The sequence below is a fragment of the Thunnus albacares genome, chromosome 23 (genome assembly GCF_914725855.1).
Source record: "Thunnus albacares chromosome 23, fThuAlb1.1, whole genome shotgun sequence".
NCBI classification, from domain to species: domain Eukaryota; kingdom Metazoa; phylum Chordata; class Actinopteri; order Scombriformes; family Scombridae; genus Thunnus; species Thunnus albacares.
Window position 1 is genome coordinate 21,621,241 of NC_058128.1, and position 18,333 is coordinate 21,639,573.

Genomic DNA, 18,333 nt, shown 5'->3' on the forward strand with positions numbered 1-18,333 from the left:
GTTTGTTATATCTGTCTTTTTTTCACATAAAATCATTTTCCATGGGTGGATGCAGCAGTGACATTCCTCCTGTAACAGTGAAGTTTAACAGGAAAACAGTCACAAGTTGAGAACAATGTGAATACAAAACAGGATTGTGAGGATTTCATAACATTAATTTGATTGAGACAATTCTTTTTGCTGGGACTTTTATTTGTATAATCATCAGTAATAATCATTAGTAATGAGGTGAAATGTATAAATAGAGAAAAAGGATCATTTCTCAGGCATAGTGTAGCAGAACCATGAAGTTATACATTACAGGTCCATATAGCTCTCTGTAGCACTGTAGGCTCAGACAATTTAAACATCTCAAATGTATATTTTCACTGGAGTTACAATGTTTGTGCTGAAGTGTTCTTTAAAAGTTGGTTGTTCCCCTTTTAGCTATAGAGCTCCCATAACACAGCAGGAAAAGCACAGCACAATTATAAATACTAAACTGAATGATGGCTGAATTCCATTAGCTGCTTTAGTTTCAGGTGCTGGTATTGTGCATGCTGGCACTTAATAGAATAACATTACTGTTAGTAGTAACACTTGTGCTTTTCCTGCTATAACAAGATAAAATGTTGGTAATGCTTTATTTTACAGGTCGCCAAATTTAGAACTGATTTCCTGGAAGTGTTTTGAGTAATTTGCAGGTATTTAAGATAATTTTAGGACATTTGGTACAAATTATAAGAAAAAAATGAAATAAAGTGTTAGGTTGGTAAGAGCCTGCTCATTGTAGGCTATGTGAGTTCATACGTAGATGTTCTTTTTCAAAATTTCTTAATAAAGTAGACTTTTGACAGTTTTTTAACTGACAGAAAATACTTCATTTCCAGTGTGTTGTTTTCGGTTTGGTTTTTTTTCATAGTATGGAGTTTCCTTTAGAAACAGTTGTGTCATCTACCAGCAATGGAGATACCCTGCAAATTACTAGACTTAATATATCCACATAGAAATTGGGCAGCAAGTAAAAAGGACATCCCTGCTGAATTCCATGTTTCACTAAATCTGTATGATGATCCATATTTAAGCTTAATTGAAAAAAATGGCATTACTGTAAAGAGATTTAATTGCATTACAAAGGAAATCTCTAAAGCTGAACTCCCTTAGCGAATGATAAAGAAATTTATGCTCAACAGTATTAAAAGCCTTTAAGAAGTCTAAGAGGATTAAAAAACTGTTTTCTGAAATTAAGTATTAATAATCAAGTAAATCTAAAACTAGTTTAATGTTTATAAAATTTGGCATCAGTTGCCACTGTAAAGTGGATCTTTGTGTGGTCTGAGTCTGAGTTGAGGAATGTTCTGTAATAAATTAAGGAATAGTAGAGCAGTTCTCAAAGTGAGGTCTGGGGACCCCCAGGGGTTCTTGAGAGGGTTCTGGGGGTCCCCAGCGAAAAAGGCAATAATTTATTTTCACTCTAATTCTATCCATAAGTAACACAATGACAGAATGTATGAATATTGTGGTCATGGGTTTCATACACTTTCTGTGCTGAAACATCTAAAAGCAGAGTATTCTGACGCATACAATGTCCTATAAAAGTTGGATCAAAAGTTGGATATAAGCTTTGGGTCATCGAAATAATGCTTAGTATGAAGAGAAACTGGGCAAATATTGTTATGGTGGCAGCATCACACGAAGAAGAAAGTGTGTGCGTCACTTCCGCTTATGGTCAAAAATGGCGTCCTCCACGACGGGAGACGGCGTGAGTGAAGCTCAATCTGGGAAAAAGTCGAAAAAGACTAAAAACCAGGGTAAGTTGTGGATTCTGCAGAGTTTAATCATGTTAACAGACATTCAGGGGCTCACTGAGTGTGAAGCAGAGCTGAGTTTTGTCGGCTTGTTTACATGTCAGCTGCCAGGCACGCATGGATTAGCATGAAGCTGCGTTAGCCAGTGTGCTGTGTTGTGTTGTAAACATGTTCTGTTTTGCTAAATAAATTTTCCTTCGCTGGTTTCTCTTCAAACTGGCTCTGTTTCGAGTGTGAGTTAGTGTTGCCTTGCTGTGTTAGACAAAGAAAACATACAGGTTTTTGCAGATTACCTTCATGTCAACATTTCTTGACAACTTCTAAATAAAACGAAGTTTTTCTTCATTTAGTTCCTACTGTTTGTTACCGTCCTTCACTGTTTCTTTGGAAGCCTTCGTCTTTAAATATTTCACTGCACAGCTTTGTCAGACAGCTGTAGTGCGTTGTACTCAAAAGTAGCTTCTCAATTGATTGTGAGAAAGGTACCAATACAGCAATGTGAAAATACTCCATTACAAGTAAAAGTCCTGCATTAAAAATCCTCCCACAGTAAGAGTACATAAGTATTATCTGCTTGGCGTAGTAGTTAAAGTATTGCAGTAAAAGTAGTGGTTTGGTCCCTCTGACTGATATATTATTATATATGACATCATTAGATTATTAATAGTGAAGCATCAGTGTTAGAGCAGCATGTTAATGTAGCTGCTGGAGGTGGAGCTAGTTTCAACTACTTTATATACAGTTGGCTAGTTTAGTCCAGTGGGGGTCACCAGATAAATCTGAAGGGTCGTGAGATGATTAATGGGAGAGAAAAGAAGATAAAACAAAGTTCTGATACACAAATCTGTTTTCAGTATTTGGACTTTTTGTCTAATCTTTTATTTTGGTGAAATATTAGATCATTTGAACAGTTAATGAAATGAAACCATGTGAGAATTTTAGAGGCAAAAATCACTATTTGGTGGAGCTGTTAACAACTCATAGACATGTGAAATGTGACCCCGGTTACACACTGCTATATGTAAGATGTCAAAAACCAAAAAGGTTGGAAAACACTGGTTTCATCTTTAACAATGTGTAGTAGTTTAAAAGCTTGTTATATTATCCATTGTGTCAAATCTTCATCTGAAAAGTAATTAAAGCTGTCAAATAAATGTAGTGGAGTAGAAAGTACAATATTTCCCTCTCAAGTAGCATCAAATGGAAACACGCAGGTAAATTACAAATACCTGAAAATTCTACTTGAGTAAATGTACTTAGTTACTTTCCACCACTTTCCCATCTAAACAATCTCTTGTGTCAGACAAGTGAGACATATTAGTGAACTCAGTATTCCCTCTTTGTTACTGTATCTAATATTAACGGTGGAAAACAGTCTCAACAACACAAAAAAATGAAGCTGTCAAACCATCCATGATTATGATGTTTGTGTCATGCAGTGAATGAAGCTGAACTCCTGACCGTACCTGATGGATGGAAAGAGCCAGAGTTCACCAGAGACGACAACCCCCGTGGTCTGCTGGAGGAAAGCAGCTTCGCCACCCTCTTCCCAAAATACAGAGAAGCTTACCTGAAAGAGTGCTGGCCGCTGGTGGAGAAGGCTTTGGGAGAGGCAGTAAGTTCACTGAGACAGGAGGGAAAAAACAACTGAAAATAGACCATAAACTCCGTTGTCGTAGATGTGTTTTGCATGCACAAAGTAAACAGGTTTGTTTATTTATGTAGATCAGCATACCTGACACCGAGCTTGTAGAAAAAATGTAAAAATGAGTTAGATTATGCAGCTCAGGCAGCTTGGGGGAGGGGGTGGGGGGTGGGGGCAACAGTATTGATTTTGTTAATTGATTTTGATTTAGTTTTAGTCTTTGGACATAAATGTAGGTGTTAGTCATGCAGTTATTTTTAGTTCTAGTCATTTGAAGTCTAGCTTTAGCAGTAATGATATTGTTGCTGCAGGGCGATGCATGTGAGCTGAGGGAAGATGGGGACAGGTAGTAGACCTGTACTGTGCAGTTCAGGTATTGATGATGTTACCATCCTGTATAAAGTGGATTATCTCTCTCTCAGCACATCAAAGCCTCTCTGGACCTGATAGAGGGAAGCATTAGTGTTTGCACCACTAAGAAAACGTTTGACCCTTATGCCATCATGAGAGCCAGAGATCTCATCAAGCTGCTCGCCAGGAGTGTCCCATTCGAACAGGTAATGATGTCTGCGCTCACATCCAGGAAGCTGCTGTCAGTGTACGGTTACAGTCTGTGTATTACTGTATGTATTTTGCAGTACATGCCACATGTAGATTTTGCTTCTTGAAGGTCATGTTCATTTTGTTTTGAAATACTCTAGATGCTTGATAACAGCAATAACAAACACAAGAGTGATGCTGATTTCTGATCAGGCGTTTTGCTTCCTTTTTCACGTTGCTTTTTGCTTCCAGGCTGTGCGGATATTACAGGACGACATGGCCTGTGACATCATCAAGATCGGAACCCTGGTGAGGAACAGAGAGCGGTTTGTGAAGCGAAGGCAGCGGCTGATCGGTCCGAAGGGCTCCACCCTAAAAGTGAGTCCTGCTATCTTTATTTTCATTGTCACTGATGGTTAAAAAGTCTAGGATCAAATAGAAGAATATTAAACTCTTTTGAGGTTTTAGCATGTTGTTTTCCAATCATAATGATCTCAGAAAATAGTAAACCTGTGTCATATGAGGAGTGAAATTCAGATTTAAGAGACAGTGAGCTACAGTTTGAACATGTCCTCAGAAGGATTTGTGTCTGTAATCTGAATGCTGCAGTTTGGGATAAATGTCACTAGGTGGCAGCATAGTTTCTAATATGACTGTGCTGATCGATGCAAAGACGCTGTTAACAGTTCCTCTTAGGCCATGAATTGAATATTTTACTTTGCTCTCCTGTCCAGGCATTAGAATTGTTGACCAACTGCTATGTGATGGTGCAGGGCAACACAGTGTCGGCCCTGGGGCCCTACGGCGGCCTGAAGGAGGTAAGAACTTCAGAGCTTCAGCTTGTTCTTGTAGACCCCTGTGGTCACAGGGGTTTAGCAGTGTATTTAAAGAGCTGGGAAAGTGACCTTGTTATAAAACAGCAAATGGAAAATTAACTTTTATTCAGATGAAATGTTGCAGATTATTCCCCTAAAATATCTGATCCTCACAAAACTTGAAAGATCCTCTCATCTGAAATGTGAGCTCTCTTTTGTTCGTGCATTTTGTGTGAGTGTGAGTGGTGTGAGAGTGAGAGATGTCTGCTTCCTGTATTGAGGTGCAACCAAACTCCCCTCATGTTTAATTAGGCTCTGCTTAGCCAAGATAATGATCCCTCTCGGGAAATCTTTGCAGTTGCAGTAAGTAGTAACAGGACCCAGCAAAGAAAAATAGAATAAAGACTTTTCTTTTTTTTCACTAAATATTGAATCTGAATTCAACCTGAATACTTAAACCGGAAAAATATTTTACGCAAAGTACAGAGGATGTAGAAGTATTTTAGTTATTTATGTCTCTGTCACTGTTGTCCAGGTGCGTAAAGTGGTCATGGACACGATGAAAAACATCCACCCCATCTACAACATCAAGGTACGTTCAGGAACCTGACCTGTTCTCCACAGCAGTAGCACTTGTTTGATTGATACAGTTAAAATATTGACACTGCATTCATGCCTGATGAAGAAGTTTTCCATCCTTGTTCTTGATCTCCTGACTGAAGCAAATCTCTCTGGGTTTGTAAGCCGAGGTTGGCTCAACCTGGAGCTGAGGGCATGAAGAGTCCCAGGTGATCTGTAATTAAAGATAAGATCTGGTCTATTTAGAGTAGGGCTTTGAAACTACCAATATGAATAAAAATAGAACCTTGTGACCAGTACACTCTATTTTAATTTGATCAGATTGTCTAACTGGTTTAACACATTCCACGTTCTTTGGAACACACACCTTACAAACAGCACTGAGCCGCTGAGATCAGAGCTTTACTGCTGGCACGCTGCTCTCCGTATTGAGGCATTATACACCTTTCAAACAGCAGACACATGTATGACTTGAGTCTACTCAATGGATGATGGACCCTCATTGGACCCACTAAGACAGCTGCTTGGCACTCTTATGCTGAAATGATACTTTCTGCATCTGTGACGGTCCGCTAGGGTCAACGTGACGTAAATTTTGTTATCAGAGGGTATCTGCATAGGCTCTGTGCAGACATCCGCGTACCCGCAACGCTGTCTTCCTGTAGATGCCGATCTACTGCGCATGTGAGGAATGCGCCCTCCAAGCGGACTCCAGGAGTTAGTATAAACAGAACACCTTTGCATCCGTGGTGTCCGCAGCTGTGCTGATACACGTCCACTCGGGAGTATAAATGAAGCTTTAGAGAGTCTCCAGTCTGCAGTGTAGTTCATAACCTTCACTGATAAACCAGGGAATTACAGTGAATTACATAGAATAATCACCAGATAAGTTTGTTTCATCTCTCGGTGTCAAGCTTTATTCGCATTAATGTTAAAGTTACATGAATGGTAAAGCAAAATTGCATATTGAACACTCATGTGTTGCAAAAAAACTAAAATAGATAGTTACAAACTAACAAATACAGTTTAAACGGTGAAGTCCATTAGAAGATATGTACATAAGGACAAATTTAACCACATACAAAGTTTTAAATGTGCACTGGTCAGTACTGATTTATAATATGCATGAGGGATTGTTGTGGGACCAGTGGTGTTTTACACTTGAACTACTGTCAATCTAGTGATGTTGGCTAAAACCATATTATCCATGATTGAGTGGTTTTAGTAGTTGAGTAGTTGGTGAAACCCCGAGTGATCAGTAATATATACATCAGGCTGCCCAGGTGCCCTGCAGAGCTTTATAGCAACCTGCTGATTGTCAATCAAAGAGTTCCAAATGTCTCCTGGCACCAGTTTTGTCAATTAAAGCTAAATCACCACCAAAGTTATACATGTTTTTTTTTATCATTTTTTCATTCTGCCCTTATCCGAATTCTCTGACTGCTGGAACCGTCAGACACTAATGATCAAACGGGAGCTTTCCAAAGACCCTGACCTGCGGGTGCAAAGCTGGGAACGCTTCCTGCCTAAGTTCCGCCACAAGAACCTGGCCAAGCGCAAGGAGCCCAAGAAGAAGAGTGTGAAGAAGGAGTACACACCGTTCCCCCCACAACAGCCAGAGAGCAAGGTCAGGAGAAGTTTTTTGAAAATCTGTGCGGTCTATGAGAACTCAGTAAAGTTAACATGCTTTAGTAGTAAAAGATAACATGCAACATATCATGTGTATGTAGGTTTGCTCAGACATTGTGCTTTATTATGAAATGCTACAGCAGATATTTTAAAGGTTATTATGATAAAAACATTGAGCTTCATGTAAACTAACAGAAAAACCTACACAGAAGGTCTGCCGATGTTTGGACCTTGTTTTTTAAATTAAATTTGAACATTGATTTCAGGTTGACAAAGAGCTGGCCACAGGAGAGTTCTTCCTACGTGAAAGTGTGAAAAAGAGGAAGAGGATGGAAGAGATCAAGGTGAGCTCTTTGTGTAGATTAATCTCGTACTGGGCTGCAGTACTTGTTCACATGAGTGTAATGTCAGGATGTGATTCCAGGCAGCATCATGAAAGTGTAAGACTTCCTAAACCAGTAGAGTCTCTGAAATACTGCAGACACACACACACACACAAAAATGGTAAAGGAATAGTTGCATCATTGTATGTATGTAATATATTTAGAATGTATGACTTATTGTTCCTCTTTCTCAGGTGAAACAAGCAGAAGCACTGACCAAAAAGCAAGAAGAGCGGAACAAAGCTTTCATTCCTCCTAAAGAGAAGCCGTTAATGAAGAAGACCGCTAAAGGTAGAAATCGATGAACAAGCATTTATCTGAGAACAAAACATATACAGTATATCTGAGACTTTTTTTTCCTTTTTTTTTTTTTCAGCTCCTGTGGAAGGTAAGCTGGACATCGAAGCCATCAAGGACAAAGTGAAAAAAGCCAAAACCAAGAAACTGGGCGCTCCACCAGTGAACCCAGCTCCTCCCACCAGCAGCACCACCGACAAAAAGAAAAAGAGCAAAACAAAAAACAAAGGCTAACCACCGACACTGCTGTTGTCACGTGTACCATGTGATATGGTATTTGTTGGACAGTCATATGAGACAGAGTAAGGACTCTGTAAGCACACAGGAAGATGGATCAAGATGAACTTTTTACTGAACTACTTTTGCTGTTGTGAGGATTTCCTGATTATATTCTCCTGTGTATCATCATCTCTCTGGAGACTAACAGACCGCCACTTAGTGATGTGATACATTTTCCTCTTGTCTGCCTCATTTGTTCTCTTCTAACCATTGTCCAGATTTTGTATGGTCAATATTTATATTTTTCCAGATATATTTTTCTCCTCCGTTAAGACTGACGTGTGTTCAGGAGGGGGCAGACTCAGGCAGATGGGATTGTGAAATTAAATGAAAATTGAATTTTTAAACAACCTGGACCTTATTTTTGTACTCATGACCTTCATCTTTTTTGGTTATGATCACATTTTGACCTGCAGCTTTATTGTAGAGGCACAGTATGATGACTGCATAGAGCTAGGGGATCATTTCTGTTCGTCACCATGAGCGACACCTTTCATATCATGTATGGTCATGTGACCCATTGGTTTATATAGTTAGGAAGAATTGTATGGTGAATAAACACCAAAATCTAGGTGCTGGTCATAGCAATGGCATGTATCCAAGTGAAGACAACTAAGCTCCAATGATTCTATTATATGATTAATGTATTGACCACACATTGAGAAAAACAAAGTGTGGTTGAAACATTGGTCATATAGTAAAGTCATTGGAGCTTAAGTGTGCCATTCGTTTATATAAAAATATTGATTGCTGCAAATTTAATCCCTTGCAGTCACTGTAGATGTACACTCCAGTAAAGTAAATGATCACGGTTTGGGTATGTTAGCTTCTCTTTCAACCCTGTGGTTTCCTGTTTAGTGGCTAGTGGTGTAGCGTGTGTCTCTTCTAGCAAACTGCAGGGTAAAATGTTAATATAACAGACAGGAATAATGTAGAAGTTAATATAACGCATATATGCCAGTTGTTACTCAGTGATAGGAGAAGGAGAACAATCAGATTCCTCTGTGGCTTAGGAAAAGCAATTTTGGAGCCTTTTTTTTCACGTATATGTACTTTTTGGCGATTTTATGTACAGCTCTGTTGGGACCTAACAGCTGTGCATAGACAAAAAATAAAAAGATTTAACTTTGATGTTTATAAATCATCATCCTCGTCTTAGCCCTGGCTGAATGTTCATCAGGTCATCACAGGAGGTCTATTCATAGCAGAAGACATCGGGGTAAAAGTAGTGGACTGCATATGCGGCGATGAAGGTGCAGATCAGAGCAATGGGCCGGGCGACCAGAACAGCCACATAGTTTGAGCCCTTGACAGGGTCCCAGTCTGGGGTCCAGTTGTAGCCTGGCAACACAAAGCAAGGCAGACCGAGTGGGTTTCCATATTAGTAGTTATACAGTACTTACTTTAACTATGATTTATCCAGTGGAATATATTGCTCATTTCTTCACTAAAAAGTTGCTTCACACTAGTACTACTTTTTAAGAAAAAGCATCTCTGCAGCACAAATCATCATCATGCTTGAGTGCTGACACTTACTTTTCTGTGAATCCCGTTCTTGGTTACCTGTAAGGATATTAAAACACAGTTTGTAGTTCTTTACTGAAATGTCTGTTGGATGGATTGTTGTAAAATTTGGATCACACAAATGAATTATAATAACTTTGATGGTACTCCTGACTTCATCTAGTGCTATTATCTATTTAAAATCAGTCAACTTTCATTTTGCCTAATACTTTGGTTTCTCTAAACATTCTCATCAGCCTCTGTTGTACTTTATGCTTAGCGCTAGTTAGCAAATGTTTGCATGCTAACACGGTGAACATCAACATGCTAGCATTATTATTGTGAGTATGTTAGCATGCCATTGTGAGCCTTTAGCTCAATTACTATCTCACAGAGCTGCTAGCATGACTGTAGACTCTTAGTGAAGACTTGAATTTAATTTGAAATCAGGATATAATTTTTTTTTTTTTGGCTTCACCAAAGGGGGACTGAATACTCACGGCAGAGAGGCTCCTTACAGGTGCCTTCACATCCAGAGCAGGCTGTCCCTTTAGATTGATATGGTTGCATTCCATTCATATTACCCCTGAACAAGGAACCATCATCTGAGTTAAATCACATTTTGTAGGTAGCAAATGTTTGTTACTGAAGATGTACATCTTTAAAAATGCGTCACAAATATATACAGTAGTTTGTTTTTTAGTGAATGGTCAATAATTTCCTAAAACAGTAGGTTACTATAGTTTGTAGAAAACTTTACTCAAACAGGAGGAAATGGCACATTTGTTGGGGACTATTTTCAGCCGTGGATTAATACAGATTTGGTGGGCAAGTGAGTATTTACATCACCTCTCACCAGGATGGTGCATGTGAGATTGAGTTAATGTTTGGAGCCTTTTTAAATTAAACACGTTTCTGTCTTAAAATCAGACTTAGATATAGATGTGATCAACTTACGCTGTAGCATAGTTGCACACAAACATGTAACTCTCTCTAGTACCAAAGTTGGTTTTTTTGACACCATTCGGGCACAGGTGGATGGCACAACCAACCTTGTAGCTCGTTGCCCATACAACCTGGAGACAACAGAAAAGGATAAATTGTGCGATGCAGAATAAATGTTATACATACTTAGCAGTTTTACTTTTTATTGGTTATAAGACATTATTTGAACTAGCACAACCACATAATCATAGTATATTTAGAGTAAAAAGTAGCACACACCTGTGTATAGTGGCCGCAGACATCTGAGCATGTGTTCGCTTCGTAGTCGTAGAATTGGTTTTCATCCACCCAACTTTTTATTGCTGTGTTCACTTTAAAATTTGATGGTGGGTAGCCTGTCCCTATGTTCTCTCCCACAGAAGAGAAGGTAGGGTGCACACGACGGACATCTTTGAGGTAGATGTTGTGTTCAAATACGCAGTGCCTTGCCCATGCTCTTGCAGTAATGGCCAAGCCCTCATCCCATGTCTGAATGAGCAGAGGCAGAAAATATGAAACAACTATGCTTTAAAGTGACCCACTCTATTATGTATAATTATGGTTTCTTTTCATAAATGGTCAAGATAGTTTTGGTTTTGTTTGTCCATGTTTTGAGATGTCTCTGACGTTTAATATATGTAAACAGAGGTTTGTGGCATTCATAGTATTGAATGATTGCATCAAAAAATGGCAGCGTATTTCCAAAAAGTATGTCCTGGTTACTGAGGATAAGTTGGTGTTGAATTTTAAAAAATCCTTTCACCACCATTCACCACTATCGTCTCTGTGACCTAATAGTCACAGAGACCTTACAGTGACATTGTGTTTACTAGCTACAGTAGCTGGCGAGCTAATGTGATTAGCAGTACAATACATGAAAGCTGGGAACATGCTAGCACTAGCCACAGTAGCAAGCTTGTTACTTATGGGACAAGTTCATGCAGTTTATTCAAGAGATGTATTTGTACTGTTGACTGTTTAAAAACCATGCTTCTTATGTAGGGTAATTTTCAACAGAGGAGGGTTAAATAAAAGAGAATGGTGCAGTACAGCTAATAAAGCTACAATAGCTTCTTCCATTTTAGACTCTAACATAATGCAAAATATTTTGTGGATTGACTTGATAACATGGCAAACTTTTTTTAAAAATTCTGATGTAACCAGGTCTTACGGGTGGAAGCACAGACAGATATATCAAAACCTGGACAAATAAAACCGATTTTGTCTGCACAGCTAGATACCACTCGAAGCATTTCTTCTGTAATTTAGGAGATCTGACCCTTTGATCTTCTTTACGGAGCAGACAAGCTCTTTTTGTTTTAGCATTTATTTCCTAGATGGCTCCTGCTAGATTCAAACCAGCAACATTCCAATCTCAAGGCCTCTAAAACCTTCTAAAATCAACAGAGGGCTGACAAAATAATCACTTCATCAGAGGGGAATTTATTTTTTTACTGTAATCATCACTGCAAACAGTGCTGAAACATTTTGAAAATGTTAGCTGAAATCCTTACTCGTCTGCTGTTTTTTTGTCTACCAACTGTGGTGTTGGTTAGGTCCTTTAACCACTACCTTTCTATCACTTGCTTATCATAGTAAGAAAGTTAGTGAGAGAACGTTAGTTTTGCCTACCATGTACAGCATGTCCCTTGCAGGTGGTTTGACGGATGACCGCGCCCTGTTGTGTTCCCTTACACATTGCTCAATAAACTCCCCATCTGTGATTTCTGGCAGTGAGACTGAATATACCCCAGATTCCAGGACAATACAGGCCCACAGTAAGATCTCCACCATTAACTCCATGCCTCAGAGAATAACACTAAACCGCCACCAACAAAGGCAACGAAGCTGTGGTTTGTGAAATACACCACACTTGCATCTGTCAAACTGACACAGGAAATTACACACTAAAGAGGAACAGAATGTTTGTGCTGTTTTTTTAGAGGTAGTAAGTCAGTTTAAAGAGAAATTCTAAATGCTGAGTGTGCGATGTAGTGAAGTTGAAATGAAAAATAAGGGCAGAAACTCAACCTTATATGCATCATTATTCTTTGTCTTTTTGTCTTTCTGTTTCACACAACAATAAAAGGTGTAATTTTAACTTTTTTTAAAAAAAGTTTTATTCCTTTTAATTAGTTTGCTTTTGGTTTTCAGTTTACCATATTTTTATTACACATTACTCCCAGCAACTGGGAGCCAGTGGGGGGATCTGAACAGTGGGGTGACGTGCTGTTTTGAGCCTGTCCTCCCAAGTAAAATGAAACAATAAGTCGTAATGTCAGTTGGAAAAGACTACCCATAGTTACATTTGAGTTACAGATGCCATCTAGCGGCTGTTATAATTATGACCAGGAGAAGTGGCACAGTTCAGATGACATCTATATAAGGTGACAAATTTCTAGGGTTCTCAAAATCCACAATTCGATTTGACTTTTGATTTTAAAGTCATGATTTGATTCGATATAAAGATCAACAGATTGTTGGTTTCATGCCCTGACAACTGTCATTTACATTTTCAAATTCTGCTTTAAAAAGATAGGCTACATGGTATCAGGTGTGATATAACCAAGAAACCTCCAGGGCTGAAAAATGAAGCTGATGTGGAAGTGCAAAAAACTGCAGTTTAAGAGATTTAACCGTCATATTTTTCACATTCTTTGAACACTAATATCTGAATAATAAATAGTTGAACATGTACAACACTATTAACTATTTAGACATTTTTTTATCACACACCTTTATTACATTTCATTTTTAGACAACTGTCATTTACATTTTCGAATTCTTCTTTAAGAAGATGAGTATGTTCACATTCTCTGGAGAGAGGGCTTGTTACGGTACCTGAAGATTCCCTAGTGTTTCCCTGTTTTTTCCCCCTTCCCTGTGTTTCCAGCTTGCCCGCTCTCCAGCCTACTACCACCTACTCCCTCCTGCCTGCCTTTGCCACTCTCCCTCACTCCTCTCAGCCCTCCAGTCCTTGGCCTCAGCCTGCTTCATCCCCACTGCATCCACCTCAACTTCCCCCCACTTCCCTGGCAATAAAGCCTTACTTCATTTAACATCACTCTAGTCTGTGTCTGCATTTGGGTCCACACTGCAAACCACAACAGGGCTGCTCTTTGAGCTGTCACAATGTGCCCCTGCCGTTGATAACACTCTCTCACTTGCCACACTTGTTGCTTGTACAGCAAGATAACATTTGGAGAGCTTGGACAAATGTGGGTACAGATGCTCATTTTCTTTCCACCATTTCAGTGGATCTGAATCCAGAGGGATGACTTTTGCCATCTTGTAGAGCTGCATTTCCTCTTCAACAGCACCATGCCATGGTTTGGGTATTGATGGTGTAGTTTTAATGTAATGGAAGTGCACATGTGACAATTTAGGTGAATCAACAACAAAGTTATTGTGATGGTGTGCTGTATAATAATTAAATAAAATTAAAATGTTCTGATATTAAAATTAATAACTACCTTTAATAATAATTTATCATTGCTTTTTTAATTATGAAATTTTACAATAATTTGCATTATTATTACTAGTGAAATTTGATTACATCAATTGACCACATAGCTGTGTTGGATGCTCTTGCAAGATTTTCTCAAGCAGAGTATTGAAGATCTCACTCCGAAGGAAGTCATCTGGGTGGGATAGAGACTTGAACCTTGGATCTGCAGTTCTCTCATTCAGGAACTGTTGAAGTCTTGGGTCAGAATACCTCTCCTCAAAGTTATCTGCTATAGCATATTTAACATCCTTCACAATCAGTGAATCTCTCACTGTACCTCATAGATGTCAGGATTGTGTGCTTGAGGGGAAGGACCAGAGACACAGTCGGTTGCTTTTCAGAACTCATCAAAGTTGTGACTGTTTTCAGAGGCTTCAGTACCTGAACCACCTCTTCAAGAACAATCACATCTTGATTGGAGAAGTTAATGAGGTTCTTGGCACGTTTTTTTTCTATGAGGGCAGACTAAACAGCAGCTTGTTGCTCTAAGTACTGTATAAGCATGTCATAGCTGGACTTCCACCTTGTAATGATGTCTTAGACCAGTTTGTGAGGGGGAAGCTGAAGCATGTCTTGTTTGGCCTTTAAGACAGCTGCTACAGTCACGTTCCGGTGGAAAAAAATACCACCTTCCTGACTTTGCCCAAAAGATGGGCCATCTGGTTCACTCCCAACCCCTTCTGGGATGCCAGATTCACTGTGTGCGCAAAACACCCTAAAATATATGCGGTTACAATCCAGCCTCCTTTGTGGCATTGGGTCTATCCAGTTTCCATTCCACTACTGCTTCCTTCAGCACCTCTGCCAAAGTTTAACTTGTGTGAGCATCATAGATGGGGCAACTTTAAAGGACTGGATTTTCAATATCCCAGTCATCATTAATGTAATAATAATAATAATAATAATAATAATAATAATAATAATAATAATAATAACTTTATTTATATAGTACCTTTTAAAAACAAAGTTTACAAAGTGCTTTGACAGACAAAGCAAAAGCAGAACAACGCAAAGCAAAAACATGAAACAGAAGACAACAACAGATCTGACCTTAAAAAGATGGTGGCCAAAGGCAAAGAAAGACAATAAAGAGATGATAAAAAAGTTTAAAAGAAAGATGATCTAAAGACAACATTACATAAAAGCAAGTCTGTAATAATGGGTTTTAAGAAGTGATTTAAAAGAAGTTACTGATTCTGTGAGCCTTATCTCCTCAGGCAAGTTGTTCCAAAGTGGAGGGGCCCTGATGGCAAAAGCACGGTCATCTTTAGATTTAAGCCTTGACTTTGGAACAGCCAGAAGGGCCCCACCTGAGGATCTAAGCCTGCGGTAGTGTGCTGTGATGGTCATGTAGCTTTGTGTTGCTCTGGAGGTCCAGCAATCTGTCATCAAGGCAATTAATTCTGCATTGCTCAGGCCTTCAATAACTTTTGCCTTCACATTTTCATACATCGGGGGCAACATGTTTGTACGACCTGCTTGGTACTTTGTAGCGTGGTACTAGAACACTGATTAAACGCTTAAATCCAGAATTCTCCACCACTGAATAGGGTCACATGTCTGAGGCTACAAACACCCCTATTGCACTTGTTATTTCTTTAGTGTGAGTTGAAATGTGAGTTTGAATTGATTGTGTTGAAGTTTGGCTCTAAATGAGGATGGAAAAGTTGCCAGTGTCAATGTTTTTCCCAGTCAAATCTATTTCTTTATGATGCCTGTGAATATTTCCTGCCATATTTGACGTGTTGCCTGAGGTGGGGTATGGTACACGCATGTGGCATAGCCTGCAAACTGTAGTTTGTTTTGTTTTTTTTTGTCAACGACACGTTCGTTGTTTAGATAATTCAATTCAATTTTATTTTTATAGCACCAAATCATAACAAAAGTTATCTTAGGGCACTTTTCACATAGAGCAGGTCAATACTGTACTCTTTAATTTACAGAGACACAACAATTCTCCCATGAGCAAGCATTTGGCGACAGCGGCAAGGAAAAACTCCCTTTTAACAGGAAGAAACCTCAAGCAGGCAAAGTGTTGTCACACCGGTGACTTGAGGGAAGCAGGAGGATCTTCCAGTTCTGTTTCTCCATCATTTCTGCCTACGGCAGTGGCCATGGTGTCTCGAAAAGTAATGCAGACTACAGGTAGGCTCATTAACTAGCAGCTAGTCTTATTTGAAATGTTGTTTTTTTCTTTTTTTCAGATGTGCCCAAGTAGGCGGGTTGGAGAGAAGAAAAACACTGTGAGAATCTCAAACCTGTTTGTGATTTCGAAGGTTGAAATCGAATGCTTATTTTGATCGATTTTCGATTTAGAAGCATATTTCCATATTCGGAAGTGGCAGGCTTGATGTATTATAAGTGAGTTCCTGGTTAGATCCTAACTTGCAAAAAGAGGACTTAGTGGACTTCTGTGCAGGAGACCACTGTTCGCGTCCCATTTCCAACCATGAGTGTCACATTTCCAACTGCGAGTCAAAACAGTTTTTTAAAAAACATAACTACCATTGTCACAGTGTTTACTGTTGCCATGATAACGAAGGTTGCCTAACTTTAAGGAAGTAGTAACTTTAACCCACACCACGTTTGAAGTGATCATTTTAATTCAAACCATGATCTTTCCCTAACCCTAACCAAGTGGTTTTTGTGCCTAAACCTAACCAGACCTTAATGTCACATCATAAATCAATTATTTTTTAACAGCAATTTGTTACAGTTTTGGAAAGCACAGACAAATGATGTCCTGATGATTACTGCTGATAGAGGCACCAAATTAGAAAACACTCCTATGGGTCGTTCCAGAGTGCATGGTCAAACAACCTATTTGGTCATTTAATTTGAGGACCTGTTCGCTGTTTTGGGCTGGTTGAAGACCAGACGTGCTGCCACACTTTGGATCATCTGCGGAGGTGTGAACCTGCATGCGGGGAGACCTGCCAGTAAGGAGTTACAGTAGTCGACGCGTGATCTTACGAGAGCCTGTGCCAGGAGTTGTGCTGCATGATCAGACAGGTAGGGTCTAATCTTTTTGAAGTTGTACAGGGCAGTTCAACACGACCAAGCAGTCAAGGCCACGTAACCTTAGAGGTTTGTTGGTCATCAGTCATGACGTCCAGGTTTTGGGCAGACTTTGTGGGCATGAGCTGGGCTGATTCGAGCTGGATATTGGTGGATATAAGTGCTGGATATAGGTGTAACAAACATTAGCAAGCACAGGTGTAACTAAAAACATTAAAGGGAAACTTAGGGATTTGATGAATAAAAGTAACGTTAAACACAGGAACTAGCCACCTGTAGCAGCATTATGATTAACTGCAAAGGGATCTATATCCAGGGCAGCTTGCTGGCTAAACTAACTTCACTGCTAGCTCAATGTTATGGCTTACTGGGATGATTAATGGAACAGTGACATCATTGCTGTCATGTCAGTAGTTACACCTGTGCTTTTCTTGCAACGGCAAGTTAGAATATCCGCTATGAAAAAGTTCTATTGTAATGCCCTGTGTATCCTCTGATCAGTGCTATAACTTCAATCCTTTATTACCGTTCTGAAGTTTGATTGTTTTTGTGATATCACTGTTAAACCCCACAAAAAGAGCGTAAAATGTTTCCACAAAGATTTGTTATTTTTAGTTTTCCTAGTATTGCGGGGTGATCGTGTACAACTGTATATCAACAGCATACTCAGAAATGTAGTTATTTAGTCTGCACACTGACTGTTTTGAGTAATTCTGTCATTTTTCCAGTGTGATATACCACATACTCAGTTATTGAGATAGGACACAGCTTTAGGAATATATTTTTGAAACAGAGTCATATTCATTTTTTTTGCTTTTTAAATTCTAATCAAAGATTGCCTTTGAATGTTTCTGCCTCAGTGCAAACAAAGTTTTAGTCTTGGAATGGAATGTCATGGAATCTCAAAACAATCTAAATCTGAAATAAATAAATAACAGGAGCAGTTTACAGTGATGTGATCTGTAAAAGCACTGTACTGACTTTCCATTAGGTCACTGGACCAACACACAAAATTCAGACTTTGGGGTCACACACTCACAAGTTTTCACCAAGCTGCTTGAGAGCATCAAGGGATTTCACGTTAAGTGCTGCTCCACAAGTAACACCACAAATGCCTTTATCACTATGATTTCTATTTAACATCACATTCCTTTAATTTTAATGATAAATGATCAAGTAACAATTAATGCACCATTGATGCAATATAACTGTATTGCTTTAATTAATCCACTTTTGGGGTTTTTCTTCTGTTCCAAACAGCAATTTGTTCTCATTATTACATTACTGTTGTGAGATGATGCAGTGGAGTTGTTTTGAACTAATAAAGGGTGAGTTTTATTGCTATGAATACAACTTTTCATTTGTT

General features: G+C 39.0%; 2 protein-coding genes across 2 annotated transcripts; one reads left to right on the forward strand and one right to left on the reverse strand.

The window, feature by feature from the left end:
* Window positions 1-1,682: 1,682 nt before the first annotated feature.
* On the forward strand, window positions 1,683-7,918 carry krr1 (KRR1 small subunit processome component homolog). The gene is made up of 10 exons (XM_044343187.1): window positions 1,683-1,790; window positions 3,227-3,402; window positions 3,855-3,989; window positions 4,225-4,350; window positions 4,707-4,790; window positions 5,323-5,379; window positions 6,823-6,993; window positions 7,262-7,339; window positions 7,573-7,669; window positions 7,755-7,918. Exons 1-10 carry the CDS (start codon window positions 1,715-1,717, stop codon window positions 7,907-7,909), a joined length of 1,155 nt encoding a protein of 384 aa, XP_044199122.1. The 5' UTR covers window positions 1,683-1,714; the 3' UTR covers window positions 7,910-7,918.
* Window positions 7,919-8,378: 460 nt separating this feature from the next.
* Window positions 8,379-12,448, reverse strand: glipr1a (GLI pathogenesis-related 1a). The gene is made up of 6 exons (XM_044343188.1): window positions 12,074-12,448; window positions 10,682-10,930; window positions 10,415-10,533; window positions 9,958-10,043; window positions 9,491-9,517; window positions 8,379-9,295 (listed from the first exon to the last, which is right to left on the reverse strand). The coding sequence occupies exons 1-6, from the start codon at window positions 12,242-12,244 to the stop codon at window positions 9,150-9,152; spliced, it is 798 nt and encodes a 265-aa protein (XP_044199123.1). The 5' UTR covers window positions 12,245-12,448; the 3' UTR covers window positions 8,379-9,149.
* Between the last annotated feature and the right edge of the window lie 5,885 nt (window positions 12,449-18,333).

Bases quoted from the DNA above. Each gene is read 5' to 3' on its own strand.
- krr1 (XM_044343187.1), top strand. From the start codon at position 1,715: ATGGCGTCCTCCACGACGGGAGACGGCGTGAGTGAAGCTCAATCTGGG. The intron at 1,791-3,226 runs GTAAGTTGTGGA...TGTGTCATGCAG, and splicing joins GAAAAAGACTAAAAACCAGG to TGAATGAAGCTGAACTCCTG. The intron at 4,351-4,706 runs GTGAGTCCTGCT...TCTCCTGTCCAG, and splicing joins CGAAGGGCTCCACCCTAAAA to GCATTAGAATTGTTGACCAA.
- glipr1a (XM_044343188.1), bottom strand. From the start codon at position 12,244: ATGGAGTTAATGGTGGAGATCTTACTGTGGGCCTGTATTGTCCTGGAA. The intron at 10,931-12,073 runs GTAGGCAAAACT...CTGCTCATTCAG, and splicing joins CAAGGGACATGCTGTACATG to ACATGGGATGAGGGCTTGGC. The intron at 9,518-9,957 runs GTGAGTATTCAG...ATATCCTTACAG, and splicing joins CTGTAAGGAGCCTCTCTGCC to GTAACCAAGAACGGGATTCA.